This window comes from Eutrema salsugineum, unplaced genomic scaffold (assembly GCF_000478725.1).
Source record: "Eutrema salsugineum unplaced genomic scaffold, Eutsalg1_0 scaffold_7, whole genome shotgun sequence".
NCBI classification, from domain to species: Eukaryota; Viridiplantae; Streptophyta; class Magnoliopsida; order Brassicales; family Brassicaceae; genus Eutrema; species Eutrema salsugineum.
In genome coordinates this window covers 6,487,074-6,503,615 of record NW_006256486.1, presented here as the reverse complement: position 1 = coordinate 6,503,615, position 16,542 = coordinate 6,487,074, and the positions used below count along the sequence as shown (strand labels likewise).

At 38.6% G+C, this 16,542-nt stretch overlaps 3 protein-coding genes and 1 non-coding gene across 4 annotated transcripts in view; 1 reads left to right on the top strand and 3 right to left on the bottom strand.

Annotated features, from left to right (window-relative positions):
* Positions 1 to 8,250: 8,250 nt before the first annotated feature.
* Positions 8,251 to 10,552, bottom strand: LOC18010478. Its single transcript, XM_024150726.1, has 6 exons — positions 10,306 to 10,552; positions 10,011 to 10,252; positions 9,648 to 9,890; positions 9,193 to 9,573; positions 8,603 to 8,734; positions 8,251 to 8,364 (listed from the first exon to the last, which is right to left on the bottom strand). Exons 1-6 carry the CDS (start codon positions 10,550 to 10,552, stop codon positions 8,251 to 8,253), a joined length of 1,359 nt encoding a protein of 452 aa, XP_024006494.1.
* A 1,227-nt stretch (positions 10,553 to 11,779) lies between these two features.
* LOC112083003 lies at positions 11,780 to 12,247 on the bottom strand. Its single transcript, XM_024150725.1, has one exon. It carries the CDS (start codon positions 12,245 to 12,247, stop codon positions 11,780 to 11,782), a length of 468 nt encoding a protein of 155 aa, XP_024006493.1.
* A 2,321-nt stretch (positions 12,248 to 14,568) lies between these two features.
* On the top strand, positions 14,569 to 14,641 carry TRNAK-CUU. The gene has a single exon. It is a non-coding gene; the product is annotated as a tRNA-Lys (tRNA).
* A 266-nt stretch (positions 14,642 to 14,907) lies between these two features.
* The window catches only part of LOC18010485, a 25,589-nt gene continuing 23,954 nt past the window's right edge, over positions 14,908 to 16,542 (bottom strand). The window contains exons 58-61 of the mRNA XM_006393422.2: positions 16,185 to 16,542; positions 15,864 to 16,022; positions 15,467 to 15,754; positions 14,908 to 15,340 (exon numbers count right to left, since the gene is read on the bottom strand). Coding sequence (XP_006393484.2) covers positions 15,197 to 15,340; positions 15,467 to 15,754; positions 15,864 to 16,022; positions 16,185 to 16,542 — 949 coding nt within the window. The 3' untranslated portion in view covers positions 14,908 to 15,196. The remainder of the gene's footprint in view (positions 15,341 to 15,466; positions 15,755 to 15,863; positions 16,023 to 16,184) is intronic.

The following is a 16,542-nucleotide window of genomic DNA, read 5'->3' as shown; positions in this document are numbered from 1 at the left end:
CAGAAGAAGTGGGGACCCTGATAGTGTGACCTGTATTATAGGAGACACATCATATAATTAGTATTCGGTGATGGGAGATCAGACGAGGTTAGTTTAGCAAAGCGTATCGTTGTCGAGTAGCCAGCAACGTTTTGTGAAAAAACTTGTATTCCTTTTGATCCACTTTTGGGAGAAGCGGTTTGGTTGTATTTAGGGGTTTTTTAAGGAATAATAAAGTTAGTTCATTCTCAGGTGCTGAGGGGCTTTGTGGTGTCCTTTCAGAGCATTCCGAAGAATCACTAAAATCGTGGATGTCTTCAGCATCAGGTGGTGTAGATTGAGTTGTTGAACTCGGTTGGTCCGCAGCATTTTTTGGTGGTGTTATCCCGCAATCCTGAAAAAATTGACAGAATGATCACGGACATAATTAGTAGTACTATTTAACTCAATTAAATAAGCTGTGTTTGAGAAGGGTCTGAAGAAGACCTTGTGAGCTGGCAATATGGGAGGGTCGAGTGGACAGAGTGCATGGTTGTTTGGGATGGACAGAACTAGTTTGTCATCAAGGCAACTTGAAATAGGGGGGACAGAGACATGGGTCAAAGTACCCATGTGATAACACCCGATTTTGATTACTTTTTACCATTGATTTCAATTGCTTTTTCAAAGGTTTTACTTTGTTTTAGGAACTTTTACTATGATTTCCATGTATTTCTAGTGTCAAGGCTCTTTTCAGGAAAATTAGGGAATATGATGGCAAAATGGAAAAAATCCACATTTTTAGCTCAGAATTAGACCGTCCGAAGTTCAGCCTCAAATGAAGACTTTCTCACCGTCAGATACAGCTTAAATTTGAAGACAATCAAGAGGAGACAACCAGCTTTCCATAGCACTTTACATCACAAAGATCCAACGGTGCAATCAAAAGATACATGGAGAACAAGTTGCCCCAGTTCACCAGTCTCGGAAGACTCTCACCCGCGGGAAACACATGTTTTACCTGCCTTGGAAGACTCTCACCCCCAGTGGACCTTAGGACGAGCCACAAGGCCCAACATCAAAGCCCACTTTGCCATTTCTCTTCAGAGAAGCCCTAAACGAGACCTGGAAGACCTTAGGACCTATAAATACATTGTTTAGCAGTCCTAAACGGGTGTGTGCTCCTGTAATGAGATTTTGAGCCACCAAACTTTGTTTTTTCTAGGGTTAGGCGATGGAAATGGGGATTCTTCCCCAGATCCATTGTTCTTCCTCCTTTTTATCTTATTAACTTTTCTGTTTCATTCTTTTGCATTCTTCTATGTCTTTCATCATTCAATGCATCATGTAGATTAGTCCCAGAGAGTCAAGTTGTTTAAAGATATCGACAAGCATATATATCGATTAGGATTTCTATTTTTCTTAGCCATATTCTGGATCTCATCTCTTCTAAGTAATTCGTAAAGCATGAGAGTAGATTCATGACCTATTCTCTGAGCCTAGGATCGATCAGAGCCACGAGAGTGCTGTATCAGATCATCCATACCTAGCTTCAGAAGAACATAGTCTCTATAGGAGTCGAAAGCTACCTATAGAGAAGATGTGAGCAGAAAAATTCAATATCCAATGCATGATCTTAAGTTTAGCATGAGAGCGAGAGTTAATTGCTAGATCTAAGAGATTAGTTGATTAAGGTGACGACAGTTGGTTAATTATACATGTGTCTATTCTAGTTCAATGCAGATTCTCAGAAACAGATGAAGATAAATTGCCCGGAAACTAATTGGAAATGCCACCATACATCGATTAGAGTAAACCGGAGAAGTCTAAATCGCCACCTATGAGTTCAAGAGTCTTTAGTTTGAGTCGATATGCTTTAGATGTTCTTTTAACAATTCATTCTGCATTGCATTTCTTGTGAATACTAGATTAGGTTTAGTTTAGGATCTTAACCAAAAACCCCAAATCTTTTATTGGTTTATGAGTTTGCTTACTTCTCAGTTTATTGTTTCCTGCAGATTAGACATCCTCCCTGTGGATCGACACCCTAAGACCTACAACGTACATCTGTGCACTTGCAGACACTAGGGTTTTATAAATTTAAATCTTAAGGAGGACCAACGGGCTTGTTAAAAAACAACCTTAGGCCCACAATCTCATCAAGTTTTTGGCGTCGTTGCCGGGGAGGAATGAAGTCATTGGAGGTCTAAACCTGGGAGGTTGAAGCCGCTGACGACTATATATATGTCGAGTTTCTGCCAAAACAACATAGGAAGTAAACCAAATTTATAAACACCCTAACTTATTCTTTTTCTGCTTATTCTTTCTTCTGTTTGCCCTAGTTTCAGAAACCTTTGAAGCATGGATCATTCAAAGAGAAACTCTAACCCCGAGCGAAGGTCCTGCGACCTGTGTGAAACTCCCTGCGCATGTGAATCACCCTCTAGGCGTGATTTTGATCATCATCTTCGGAACCCTGATCCGAACCACCACCATGGAGACTCGCGACCTCCACACCACCGAGATGAGCCCTACTCGCCACACGTGGTGAACCGTCGACCATCTCACCTTCTTCCTCATCAGATTCTGCACCAGAATTATGAGAATAATCGGCTTAACATCCTGATTAATCGATTGGAAGCCAAGCTGAATCAGTTCTTTGCCTCTCAATCCCTCATCGATGCTGTCCTGCGAACAAGGATAGATGATGTGATCATCGGCCTTAACAAAAGGTTTGATGAATTCTCTGAGCATGTGAAGACACTGGAGGATCAGAGAACCAAAGCTAATGACGTGTTGGATCAGAGAATAGAGTCTGTCAGGGAAGAATAAGACAAAAACAAGTTCAACATTCGGCAAAATGAAAGGGAGCTGCAAACCCTAACCTTTAAGATCGATGACTTGGATAAGGAGCTGAATGAAAGCAAAAACCAGACCTACGACTACACATTGGAGCTGTGGCAAGGCGTAGCAAAGGTTGAAAACAAGACAGAAGAGCTTGATGCTACTTTAGACAAAGTTGTCTATGCTTTGGATGAAGTAGAAGAGAAAGTTGAAAAACTTTCTAAAGATCATAAGGAGTGTGATCTGAACTCTGGAATCAATGATTTGGATACCCAAGACGAGCCTGACAACCACTAGAAACAAGAGAACAACAATGGAGAAGAAGAGATTGAAGAAGCAAACATGGAGAGCCAAAGGGAGCTGACCGCGGCTGGGAGCTCTTCACCTGCGGCCAGAGCCACTCCCACCGCGGCTCCGAGCTCCTCACCCGCGGTGGAGCATGACTTCTCAGACTGGGAGAACTTTCAACCTCTTTCTGAAGCCTGTTCATCAGAAAACCGACCTCATGTGACCGGACCTAGGTTGTTTGATCAAGCTGTCTTCTCAATCACTGCACAAGCATCAAAGGAAAAGGAAGAATCCAACACTTATGCATCTTGCAACATGGTTTACACTTGTGATAATGAACTTCAAGAGCAATTCTCAGAAGATGAAGAGTATGGTTTGTTTGTAGAAGATCCAAACCCTGGGGACGATTCATCTGATGACAACACAGAACCAATAACCAAGAACATATCCAGAGAGAGACTGATCGAATTCAACAAGTTTGTGAAGTCCATTCCTCTCTATCTCGCATTCGACGATGTCTGGAAGCAAGGCTTCCTTCAAGTCTTCTTTAGATACAGCAAGGAGACTAAGGAGAACATCTCTACATATTTCAGAAGAGCCAGGTATCTATTTTTTCCTAGATCATCACCTGATGCAGCTGTTTACAGGATCCATCTCAAAGATCCCCAAGCAGCCAGTGATTACACAAACAAGATCAGCAAAGAAGCACTTGAAGAGTTCAACCAAGTAGTTCAGACCCTGCCAGAAGGAATTTCGTTTGTCAAAGCATGTACAGACTACATGATAGGCCACTTCTTTTGTGACAGAAAAGAATCAATCCAAGAGATGAAAGACATGTTCACACATGCCCAAGAAGGAAGACCAGTTCGAACTCTGCACAAAGTTCAAGACAAAGGTCAATTTCTTATCTCTTGTGACATTAGAGGTGAAAGATTCCTCAATATTCTTTGTGATTTTGGAGCTTGCATTAACATGATGTCCAAAGCAACTGCTTTGAGACTTGGCATTAAGCATATCTCAAGTACCAAGACAAAAATTAGCTTAGCAGATGATTTAAGTGCAACACCAAGAGGGATAGCCCGAGACATTCCTCTAAGGATTGGAGATTGCATTGCACCTGTCGATTTATACATAGTGAAGACCAAAGATGACTCTTATCCAGTTATTCTTGGATGGCCTTTCTTAGCAACTGCTGGAGCCATCATGGATTGGCCCAACATGCGAGTTTCTTTTGCCAATATCGACAAGGACATCTTCTATGAAGCTACACCACTTAAGAGCAAAAGAGGAGAGCAAACAGCTCAGGCATTTGAACCAGAAGAACTCTGGAGTGATGAAGAACCTGCAAGACAGAACAGGAGGATTTCGAAAAGGACTTGTCTTAGGACAAGATCCTATACTAAGTCTTTTTCTTTGCAAAGTCTAGCTAAGGACTATAAACCAAAGCGCTTTATGGGAGGCAACCCATTTTAGGTACTTATTTGTTTTCGTTTAAGCTTTCTTTTTCTATTAAAAGTTTTGTTTTTTTTATTTTAAACAGACCTTAGTATGATATATAAGAAAATAAAATAAAAAAAAGAAGAAAAAGAGCTGACTGCAGCCAAAGGAGGTTCGGCCGCGGCCAGCAGGTGTTTTACCGCGGCCGCGACATCCTCAACCGCGGCCGCGAAGCTTCGACCCGCGGCCAGCACAGCCGGCCACCTTGGCCACTTCCATCCACCCTTGGCCACATCTGTTCCACCTTGGCCACTTCCATCCACCCTCAGCCACCTCCAATCCATCCTTGGCCACCACAAATTCATCCTTGGCCACTTTCAGCACCACCACCACCTTGTTCAAATCAGTTTTGGATCCCTAGCATCCAAGTTTGATCAAGCATCACCACCACCAGGTAAGTTTTCTTTTCCTAATCTTTTTAATCTTCACATACTCTATTTCTCATCCTTGCCTAATTTATTTCACACTGGGGGCAGTGTGATTTAAGTCTAGGGGAGGATTTCATCCCTTTCTAACCACCTTTTTCTTGCATGAGCCATTGCATTCTGCATTTTCTTTAAAATTTTTCAAATTTTTCGATTTTCTTAAACCTTTTCAAAGTCTTTTGAGTTTCAAAAAGTGTTTCCAAAGGTCAAAAACATTTTGACGGAATAATGACAAAATCGATGATGATAACCAACCTGTTTGCTTCTACACCAATCACTCATAAAAGCACTTTCAAGGTTTAGTACTAGACTAGGCGGTAGCTAGAGTACTTACACTACTAAATCCCACCAAAGGACTTCTATTCATGAAGATCTTTTCTGCCAGGATATACTAGCTCATTTTACTTAGACTTAATCTTGACATCTAATTTTCTCATCAATGGTTTTAAGAAGGCATCATGATATACATCTAAGACATCTTTTCCTTATTGATACCAGTCTTTGTTGTCCTAGATGGCCAGTTCATCTTTAGCTGGTGCCACACCCTTAACCCAAACCTTCATATTCGAACCTCATGCATTCTCTCTTAGGTTTATATTGACAGATATGTGCAAAAACGCCGGAGAGGAAGGAACAACATAGTTTTCAGTCACTCAAGAGAAATACTGAAAGAGACCAGAAGGGAGTGTGCCAAAAATCTTATGATGCCTCAGAAAAACTCAATTTTAAAGGTAATTTTTGTGCTCCCTAAGACTCCAAGTCAAAAGGCAGTTTCCCTTTCTAAAAAGAAACAAAAAAAAATGAAAAAAGAGAAAAAGGAAGAAAGGAAAGGAAACTAAAAGCCTAAAGAGTCTTAGAAGCCGAAATTACTTGAGCCAAGACAATAGGTATTCACTTAAGGAGTTATGGATTCACAACCTAGACAAAGATCTAACTCTGGGGGAAATATAAGGAGAACCTGAAGAAAGGAGATCAGAAATCTTGAAGCAAGAAGAATGTGACTGAAACTGTGGGGGCATTTACAGTTCTATCCTCTCTTTCTGTTTTGCAAAATGTCTTGTCTCTCCATAAAAAAGGTAACCCTAAACACATCACCCTTACTATTAAAAAGCCTTTTTGATACCTAACCTTGAATGCCTTGTTTAATATCCTTTTGATGAGAACCACTGAAACCTTTAATGAATGTTAAGAGCTAGTTGACTGGAAGTTAGTGCTAAGTGTGTGGATTTTTGCATGACGGATTAACGGACTAGTTATGTTTGTATTTTGGTGAGAATTTTCTAGACTTGATCTGATTGATGCATTGTCCATAATTAAGGTCTAGAAGTATGATTGCTGATATTTTTGAGTTCCCTCTCATTTTTGTTGAATGATATTTTTCAGATTAGATCTTGTTTTGTTTGAGGACAAACAAAGTCTTAAGTCTGGGGGAGTTAATAACACCCGATTTTGACTACTTTTTACCATTGATTTCAATTGCTTTTTCAAAGGTTTTACTTTGTTTTAGGAACTTTTATTATTATTTCCATGTATTTGTAGTGTCAAGGCTCTTTTCAGGAAACTTAGGGAATATGATGGCAAAATAGAAAAAATCCACATTTTTAGCTCAGAGTTAGACCGTCCGAAGTTCAGCCTCAAATGAAGACTTTCTCACCGTCAGATCCAGCTTAAATTTTAAAACAATCAAGAGGAGACAACCAGCTTTCCATAGCACTTTACATCACAAAGATCCAACGGTGCAATCAAAAGATACATGGAGAACAAGTTGACCCAGTTCACCAGTCCCGGAAGACTCTCACCCGCGGGAAACACATGTTTTACCTGCCTTGGAAGACTCTCACCCCCAGTGGACCTTAGGACGAGCCACAAGGCCCAACATCAAAGCCCACTTTGCCATTTCTCTTCAGAGAAGCCCTAAACGAGACCTGGAAGACCTTAGAACCTATAAATACATTGTTTAGCAGCCCTAAACGGGTGTGTGCTCCTGTAATGAGATTTTGAGCCACCAAACTTTGTTTTTTCTAGGGTTAGGCGATGGAAATGGGGATTGTTCCCCAGATCCATTGTTCTTCCTCCTTTTTATCTTATTAACTTTTCTGTTTCATTCTTTTGCATTCTTCTATGTCTTTCATCATTCAATGCATCATGTAGATTAGTCCCAGAGAGTCAAGTTGTTTAAAGATATCGACAAGCATATATATCGATTAGGATTTCTATTTTTCTTGGCCATATTCTGGATCTCATCTCTTCTAAGTAATTCGTAAAGCATGAGAGTAGATTCATGACCTATTCTCTGAGCCTAGGATCGATCAGAGCCACGAGAATGCTGTATCAGATCATCCATACCTAGCTTCAGAAGAACATAGTCGCTATAGGAGTCGAAAGCTACCTATAGAGAAGATGTGAGCAGAAAAATTCAATGTCCAATGCATGATCTTAAGTTTAGCATGAGAGCGAGAGTTAATTGCTAGATCTAAGAGATTAGTTGATTAAGGTGACGACAGTTGGTTAATCATACATGTGTTATTCTAGTTCAATGCAGATTCCCAGAAACAGATGAAGATAAATCTCCCGGAAGCTAGTTGGAAATGCCACCATACATCCATTAGAGTAAACCAGAGAAGTCTAAATCGCCACCTATGAGTTCAAGAGTCTTTAGTTTGAGTCGATATGCTTTAGATGTTCTTTTAACAATTCATTCTGCATTGCATTTCTTGTGAATACTAGATTAGATTTAGGATCTTAACCAAAACCCCAAATCTTTTATTGGTTTATGAGTTTGCTTACTTCTCAGTTTGTTGTTTCCTGCAGATTAGACATCCTCCCTGTGGATCGACACCCTAAGTCCTACAACGTACATCTGTGCACTTGCAGACACTAGGGTTTTATAAATTTAAAACTTAAGGAGGACCAACGGGCTTGTTAAAAAACAACCCTAGGCCCGTAAGCCAATCACCATGAAAATATGTTCATTGTTAAAAGGAGGAATTGGTCCTCCTTAGTTTGCAGAGGAGTTGTAATTGTTAACGAGATGGCCGTCACCTGAACAATACTCATCATGGACGATGTAATGGATTGTTGGTAAAAGTGTAGCTGTGTCTGTACCAGAGTTGTGGTTTTGAGGATAGCTTTGTGTTGGATCGAACTATGATGTTCCTGAAATATATGAAATGGGAAAGCATAATTTTCGATTAGTAACAGTAAGTGAGATGGAAATATAATAGACAACAGGACTAAACTAGTATGCTGGAGTTGCTGTTGATGCCGTTATAGATAAGGCCACCAGCGTCCCACAAGTCGCTGAATAAGTAGACTGTACCTGGACCATGTTTCTGACGAAGGGTGTTTGTACCTAGAAGTTTAAAAACGGAATGTAATAGTTAATCGTAAGGTAATATTAAGACCATTTGGTTTAAAAAATGTTTGGTTAAGGCGTCAAACTTTACATTAGTGGTCATGTTTGGTTTTTCTGAAGTTATTAGGCCATGTTCTGATACCAAGAACACGGTCTGCGAATAGCATGAATTTTGAAAGAGTGAATGACGTCTGCAGACTGCTTTTACGCTTGCATTGGTTTATAAGAATGATACTTGTGGATCAATCTCATCAACATCCATTAGATTATCCAGTTCTGTATGAATTGGATAAGTAGGGACGTCTTCATGCGACTCTGAACGGTACTGGTCCACAAGGGTGAGCTGAGGATGGAATGCAGGCGACTCCTGTGTAATCATGTTATATGTTTCCGAAAAAGAAAGAGTAATTTTTTGATATCATGAGTTTAAGAAGTCCATATGGATATAGTTATTGACGAAAAAAATTCACGTGAAAATTTTAAGAAGGTTCAAATGTGTCCAAATATATATATATCCATTTGGACATGCCAATATGGTGTTGCAAAAACAGTAATCCACAGATGTCTAGATTAGATATAAGATTTAAACTTTCTGGACCTGGTTTAAAGTCCGCTCAGTCGGATCAGTCGGGTCAGTCTGTGAACTGTTGTCGGACACATCTTTTTGACTTTGAGACGTTTCACCGCCCTGAGAATGCTGACGCGCCCTTTTCCTTCTGAACCTTGATGACATCGTCCTATCCTTGAGAAATGTTTGAGGCCTGATTGGTTGCAAAAAATGTTTTTGGCTTCTAGTTTCTGGACCCGGGCCATCAATATCTCAACCTGCTTGGAAAGTATGTTGACCTGGGACTGCAAGTCGCGCGGCAGAGGCTTGAGATAGTCATGGATTCGCTTCTGTTTACGATTTGGCGGTTTCTTTGGTGTGACTTGCCTTGAGCGAAGTGAATATGGGCCAGGGGGAGACGACATCTTTGTTCTCCTATTGAGGATGTGTTTCTGGTGTTCCCTTTTAGAAATGGTTGGGTTATGTGTTGTCAATGCTTCTGTTGAATCTCCCCCGTGCCAATTCGACTTGTGGAAAACATGACCCTGTTTGACAAGAAGCTCAAGATGGTCGACTTTCTTGTCCTTAACTTCATCATCCCAATCTCCCCACCCCTCGGTATGAGGCTGATCTACCGGAATAAGCGGGTGGACAACGAGCTGTTTGAAGAATTAATCAATATATGACAAAGTCGTTTAATTAGTTTTAAGAAGGAGCGTAAGAGTGAATTAACCGCGTCTGAGAATTCAATTTCTATAACGTCAGAATGAGACAAAGCATTGCCTTTTGAGAATGGTACAGTAGTCCATTCCAGCAAGGTTGGATGGTCAGAGTCCTTTGGTAACTTAGATGGTAGTAAAGGACATGCACGGAATGCAACAAGTTGCAGTGCTAATGGGAAACCTTGCAGCTTAAAAGTAGCTTGGGGCATTTGTTGACGGAATAGTTCAACAGAAGCCTCATTTATGGTTGAACCCTTTTTCGCAGGACGCATACAGCAGATGGTCCGGTAAAAAGATTCTCAACCCAACGGAAAATTTAAAAAAATGTCTAAATCTTGCAGCATCCGGACGTAGTTCCAAGACGGTTTGTGAACTTGGGAGTTAGCGATGAGCACACCGTCGACAATAATAAGCAAAGCGAGACGAATTTTCCTACCCGTAGGCATATCTGGCTCATTACGGAGCAGCGCAGCGATGTCAGCCAACGTAGTTTTGGGATCATCACCAATTAGTTCCCTCCAGTAATCACCAGGATTTTTGGGGGTAGTGGGTTGGTAATCCGGATCGTAGTTTTGCGGGTACTCACCACAAGGCAAACGTGTGACAGTGCCAAATTCTTTGAGTCCGAAATGGAATGGTTGACCACCGAACACTATCCACAATTCGTACCTTTTTTAGTGACGAGTTGCCGGGTTAGAAGTGCGTGGATGAGTTTGCAAGAAATAGGACACCTAAGCGCTGGAAGGTCGAATAAAGGACCAAAACAAGAGGCTCTAATGAATTCAAACGCAGGAGTTCTCTTTAGCGTGTGATGAAGATGAGTAAGCAAGTCCAGTCTTGAGTAAACATTGATGCGGTTGATCGGGTTCCGGTCCGTGGCAAATAGACGGGTGGGTAGTCCTGAATCCTGCTCCATTGTGATAACTAGATAAAAAAAAGCGTAGAGAAATTTAAAGTCATCTTCGAGGACATCGGAATGAGACAACGCGAAAAACCGAACAATTGAAGTCAAAAGTACTTTGCTTAAGTTAATAATTTTAAATTATAGAAAAATTAGAGAAGATAAATTTATTACATCAGGAAATCCACAAAATCAATTACTCTCAAGAACTAGGGTTCATGGATGGTGAGTATATCAGTTGGTTTCTGAAATTGGGAAAAATTACATGGTCGTAGGAAGAGAGAAAGAGTGTGTACCTTCAGCGACGAGAAGATAAAGATGGCGGTCTGGTTGTCGGAGTCAAAGATGGCGGCGTTCTGGGGACGACAGAGGCGTAGGAAGGGAAGTTATCCAGAACTACGGAAATATTACAAAGGCAATAAAAAGGAAAAGACGGTAAGAAATGAAAAAAAAAATTAATAGTGAGGCATTATATATATCCATGGGTATGTAACGTTATGGATTGTTGTGCAGATTAGACATTTCGTACAAACATTTAAACTTTTGCATAGGCGTGCTGAGTTATACATATTGTACATCCATCAGTTATAATGTTTGAGAAATGAATTACGAACATATGGATGAGGGATTATCGAATGTAGAACAGCTAGAAGATATCGAAAACGTTATGATTAAGAGGAAGTTTAATCTGTAAGTACCAATGTATATCCATTTTCATAAGGACACATGGACACATGGTGAAGGACATGTGAGTTTCTGTTCGGATTAACTTACTAAAACATCACTCGTATGATAAGTGTATCCATTTTGCTAATGACACATGGTTAATAGGAAATCACAAGGATATATATTGATATCGATCTATAACAGTCATATCATTGGTTGAACTCATATATCATCAAGTTTTATTCATATGATAGAAGGGAAAAACAACAATAGTGAAAACCTTGAACGACAACAAAATTAAACTAAGAACATCCGAGACAACAATTGACATCAAAGCAAACTAAAAACATCTGAAAAACACATATCCAAAGCTACTTCTTCATCATTGTAAGGGATCATTGCTTCAACAACAATGAATCCTCCCCATGAAAACAACCACAAAATGGCGCAATATGATAGAAGGGAAAAACAACAATAGTGAAAACCTTGAACGACAACAAAATTAAATTAAGAACATCCGAGACAACAATTGACATCAAAGCAAACTAAGAACATCTGAAAAAAACATATCCAAAGCTACTTCTTCACCATTGTAAGGATCATTGCTGCAACAACAATGAATCCTCCCCATGAAACTACCACAAAATGGCGCAACAGTTTCTCCCTTTCTTTTGATGCCATTGCTTCAAATTCAAGCTTTTTCTTCTCCTCGGTGAACATTTCCGCAGTAACATTTGCTGAGTTTCTCGAATCGAGGCCTTGCTGAGTTTCTCGAAGAAAGGCTTCAAGCTCTCTGATTTCTTCTTTCTGCCGACGAATCTGCTCTCTAGCTTCAATTAAACGAACCTTCTGCCAACCATAAGGTTTCTCTTTGTCCGCCCACATTGAGAACCCATCTGTATCACATCTGAAGAACATTCTTCCAGGTTTCTCATCGGTCCATGACTGGGTCATTTTTGTCGGTTTTCTGCAGTGGCAAAGAATAGCTTCCTGTTGGTTGTAGTTCGATTTGAATGAGTTTGCAGATGAGGATGAGTTTTCCATTGTGAGTGTGAAGAAATTGAGAGAGAGGGTGATATGTGTGATTTAGGAGATTTAGGGTTAGATTTTAAGAATCGATTAGGAGAAGAATTACCATCGAATCCATTGAAAACAGGGGATCGGAGGTAAAACTCAAATCCAAAACTATATGTGTATATGGATACTAATTAAATCCTAAGGAAAATTCTTCCGGTCGGACAAATATATATCCATTTTTATAATGACACATGGTTAAGAAAGATTGTAAGAACCGATTTGGGGGAGAATTACCATCGAATACATTGAAAAGAACGGAGGAGAAACTCGAATCCATAACTATATGTGTACATGGATCCACATGGATATCCATTTTTGTAAGGACATATGGTTAAATAATCGTGAGTGCTCGGATGTATGATTTACTTTGTAACCAGAAAAGTATCTAAGTTAAAGAGTATCTATTTCAGTGAGGAAACATGGTTAATGTACTGAATTTGTAATCAAAAATCGAATTCGTAACCAATTCTGGGATTAGTTTGAACAATCGATAATTCACAGAAATGAATTTCTGGAACAGATCGATTGATAATTAGAAGGTGGATGATATTGGTGTTTCCACAGAGTTTGAAAATAAATAAAGTGATTTTGGCATTTCGTGTGCCCAAAAACGCGAAATCCGGGCAGGAGAAATGCGAGAAAGGTGTCTGATATTGAAATATCAGAGTGATTCATGTAGTAATTCGTGTGCCTGTATTCTCGAAATCTGAGATGGAGAAATGCAAAATTCATGAACAAGAATAGAGAGAATTGGAGGATGCAGTGAAAATCTGGGAACGAGAAATATCTCTTGAAATTTGCGATAACTGTAATTTTCATCAATCCGAGGAAGAATAAGAATACACCGGAGAGGGAGGAATGATGACCGGAGAAGATGATATAGGGTAACGGTGAAAATAAAATAGACGACCAGAAGGATGGTAAAAAAATGAGGATGTAGTGAATAATGGGTAAGTGTAAATGGAGGGTATACTCGGGAAAAATGGTGTAACAATTTGAGATAAGTCCACCAAAACACTGAAGTGCATTTGGTAGTAATAAAAAAGATTAAAAAAAGTATTTTTAGTGGTAATTATCTCTTTAATAATTTATTTAATTTCTTTCATTAAACAGGAACCAATCAAAATTTTTCACGTAAAACTGACATGCACATTTGACGTAGAATAAACATTATCATTGACATACCAGAGAAAAAAGTTTTGTTCAATTTTGTCCAATCAAATGAAAACAAATCAGCATTTTTCATTAATCTACATTATCATTTAATATATAAGATATATATTTACAACTATAAAAATGTTAGCTCATATTTATAATTGCAAATATATATATGTTAATTTTGCATAATAACTAAAATTATATTTATTTTGTAATACAATTGTAGAAATGGTAGATAATTATTGGTTTTATAATTAATTCAACAGTATTTTTTTATATGAATAAAATTGCAAATTATATTAATACGTTCTATCGAACCGGTTCAACAACATCAGACAAAGATACTTTGTTTTTGATAAAAAATTGAATAATATATATGAAAATATTTAATTTTTTTTATTATTAAATAGATAATATGTTTATTTTTTAAACAAAATTAAGATCAAAGAAAGATTAGATAAAAAAATATAATGTTTAATTACATAAATAATATTATGTATTAAATTTTTATAAACATGTTGATAAGAAATAGAAAGGGAGAGAATATCTTTACAAATTAAATATTTAACAATTAAATATAGACTTGATATAAACTAAGCTCTGACCAAATTAATGTTAATGACATATGATATAATTAATCTAGTAAGTTAAATCTACTTTTAAAAAAATTGACACATCAACATGACACTCATATAAATAATATACGAAGATTTTTGTTTAAATGTGTTTATTAATTAATAATATAAGATTTTATCAAAGCTTTTCTTACGCTCCTCTACTTCTCCATCAAGAAGCAAACACAATACGAATATACAATAATTTAGTATAATTTAAACATTAGATTTAAAAAAGCCACATAAGTTTGATTACAGAAATGCGTTCAAAGATGTTGAAAATAATAAATTGAGTTGGTCATGGGAAAACTGTGTAGATGATTCAGACGTCATACAAAAGAAACTTTAAAAATAAGGTAATTAATTGTCCTTAGTGATAAATATCCCTGGATGCAAAGCAGGATGTAACATAAATATGAAAACTATGAAAACTAGAAGTTAATCAAGCCTCGTTATAAGTTTAAACTAGAAGTACGAAGGTGTTAAATACAATATATCAACTCATTCAAACAATTAGCCCGTCTAGCTCAGTTGGTAGAGCGCAAGGCTCTTAACCTTGTGGTCGTGGGTTCGAGCCCCACGGTGGGCGTCTAATGTTTTATGTCTTTTACTTCGTCCAAGATTTATAAAAGTTAGTGTCCGTAAACAACTCATGTTTGTATCTCTACGCTGCTCCCATTCGTAAAAAGTTCTGTTCTTTTACGCAACATGGACTTATGAGGCGGCTTGTATTTATTGCATTGGTACATAATTTGAAAAAAAGAAAAGCAAGACTTCCGAACTAGTTTTTCATTTTATTTTTAATATTATCTTTTATGATATATCCGAACTGGTTTATTTGGAAAGATATGTAAAAAAATAAATAAAATTATATAAAGCAGCCCCGTATACATTTTAGAGTCTAATGTTGGAAAAGTCTGTACTGCAGACGTTTTTATATATACACATTACATATTTTTCTACGATATGATTACCAAAAACCTACACCGGAAAAAAACTGAACAACATGAAACGTCTTTTCTTTGTTACTACCAAAGCTGAGAACAAAAGCATGTCTATTAGCCGATCAGAGGAGAAGTAGGAATGATTAGTCTTTAGCGGCGAGACACGAAAGGGCAATGGAAGTTTCAGACAGCTTCAATCTTTAACTTGATGAGCTTGTCGTTGGGCTTGTGCCAAAGGTTGAAGATGGTGTAACTGAAGCTGGCATTTGTTGAGAAGCTCCTTCAGCCCAAGAACTCTCAGAAATCGGGGAATATGGCCTAGTCACTTTGTTTTTCACCATTCCCTAAAACCAATACAATAACCAAAAACATAATCTTATTTTGGTTCCCTTGTCCATGGTGTTAGGTAAATGGTTAAACAAGGGGTGGCGTCAATGTAACTAAAAAAGTGAAAGAAATGCTCTTCTAACCTTTGAAGCATTTTGCCCATACAAGTTAATGGCTTGATCGATGGCTGAGTAAACGTCAAAGGCCTGCTTGGTGTTTGGACTGCATTTGACAACACGGACTTGTTCCTTTGAATCATGTGGCTTTGCTTTCAGATAGAGTATGAGGCGCGAAGGTGGAGAGCTTGGTTGGTCTTTTTTCCCGTCGGTCAGTTCCATGGTTACCAGATCAGTCCATAGCACGTCCCACTGTATAGAGCACGCATCTTTGGCCGGGATAAACTTTCTTTGACCCATTATGTTGGACGGTTGCTAGAAACATTAAACGTTTTCGGATTTCTTAGATATATACAGAGGACGAACACTAGACCAATCAAACCTTATGCATTTACAGAGAGCAAGAGGGTATTGTGTAACTCACTTGTAGCAGTATCACTCTTCGATGTGTGATCATTAGAACTTTTCCTTTTGGTAGGATGAAATGACTTTCATAAGCATCTGTTAATGCAAACTTCCCACGCACTTTGAACAGATCAACCTGGCCAAGGAATGATCCAGATTCTGCCAACTGCAATATGACCTGTAAAAGCAAAAGATAGGAGAATTAAAGTTATCATCATATGCTTGGTGAATCAAACCAATATGTTATCAGCACGAATAAATCCTTTCCTCATCAGCTAACCAAGAGAAAACCGACTATTGAAATACATGTTTAAACAGATTTCATGAGTACAAGTTGTACCTGTCCCTGTGCTCTGTATTCGTTGTAAGGTCGAAGCAGGCTATCAGCACCAACAGCTCTTGGCAGTCTCCGGCGAAGAAGTTGTTCATCTGAAGTTATGGCAGCTGCTATTTTCATCCTCATAGCATTCGCACCTTCAGTGGTCTTCGACAGAAGATCCAGAACTCCACTCACAGGTTGGGCAGCAGCACCGATAATTCCTTTTCCAAAACCTGAGACAAAGCCTTCGACACCGGAAGACTTAGCACCTTCGAGAGGCTTCGTCAATATGCCTGTAACTCCTCTAAACAGGCCTTTCGCTAGAGCTCCACCTCCCTCTCTGATAATATCGCCAAAGTCCTCAACACCTTTGTTCTCC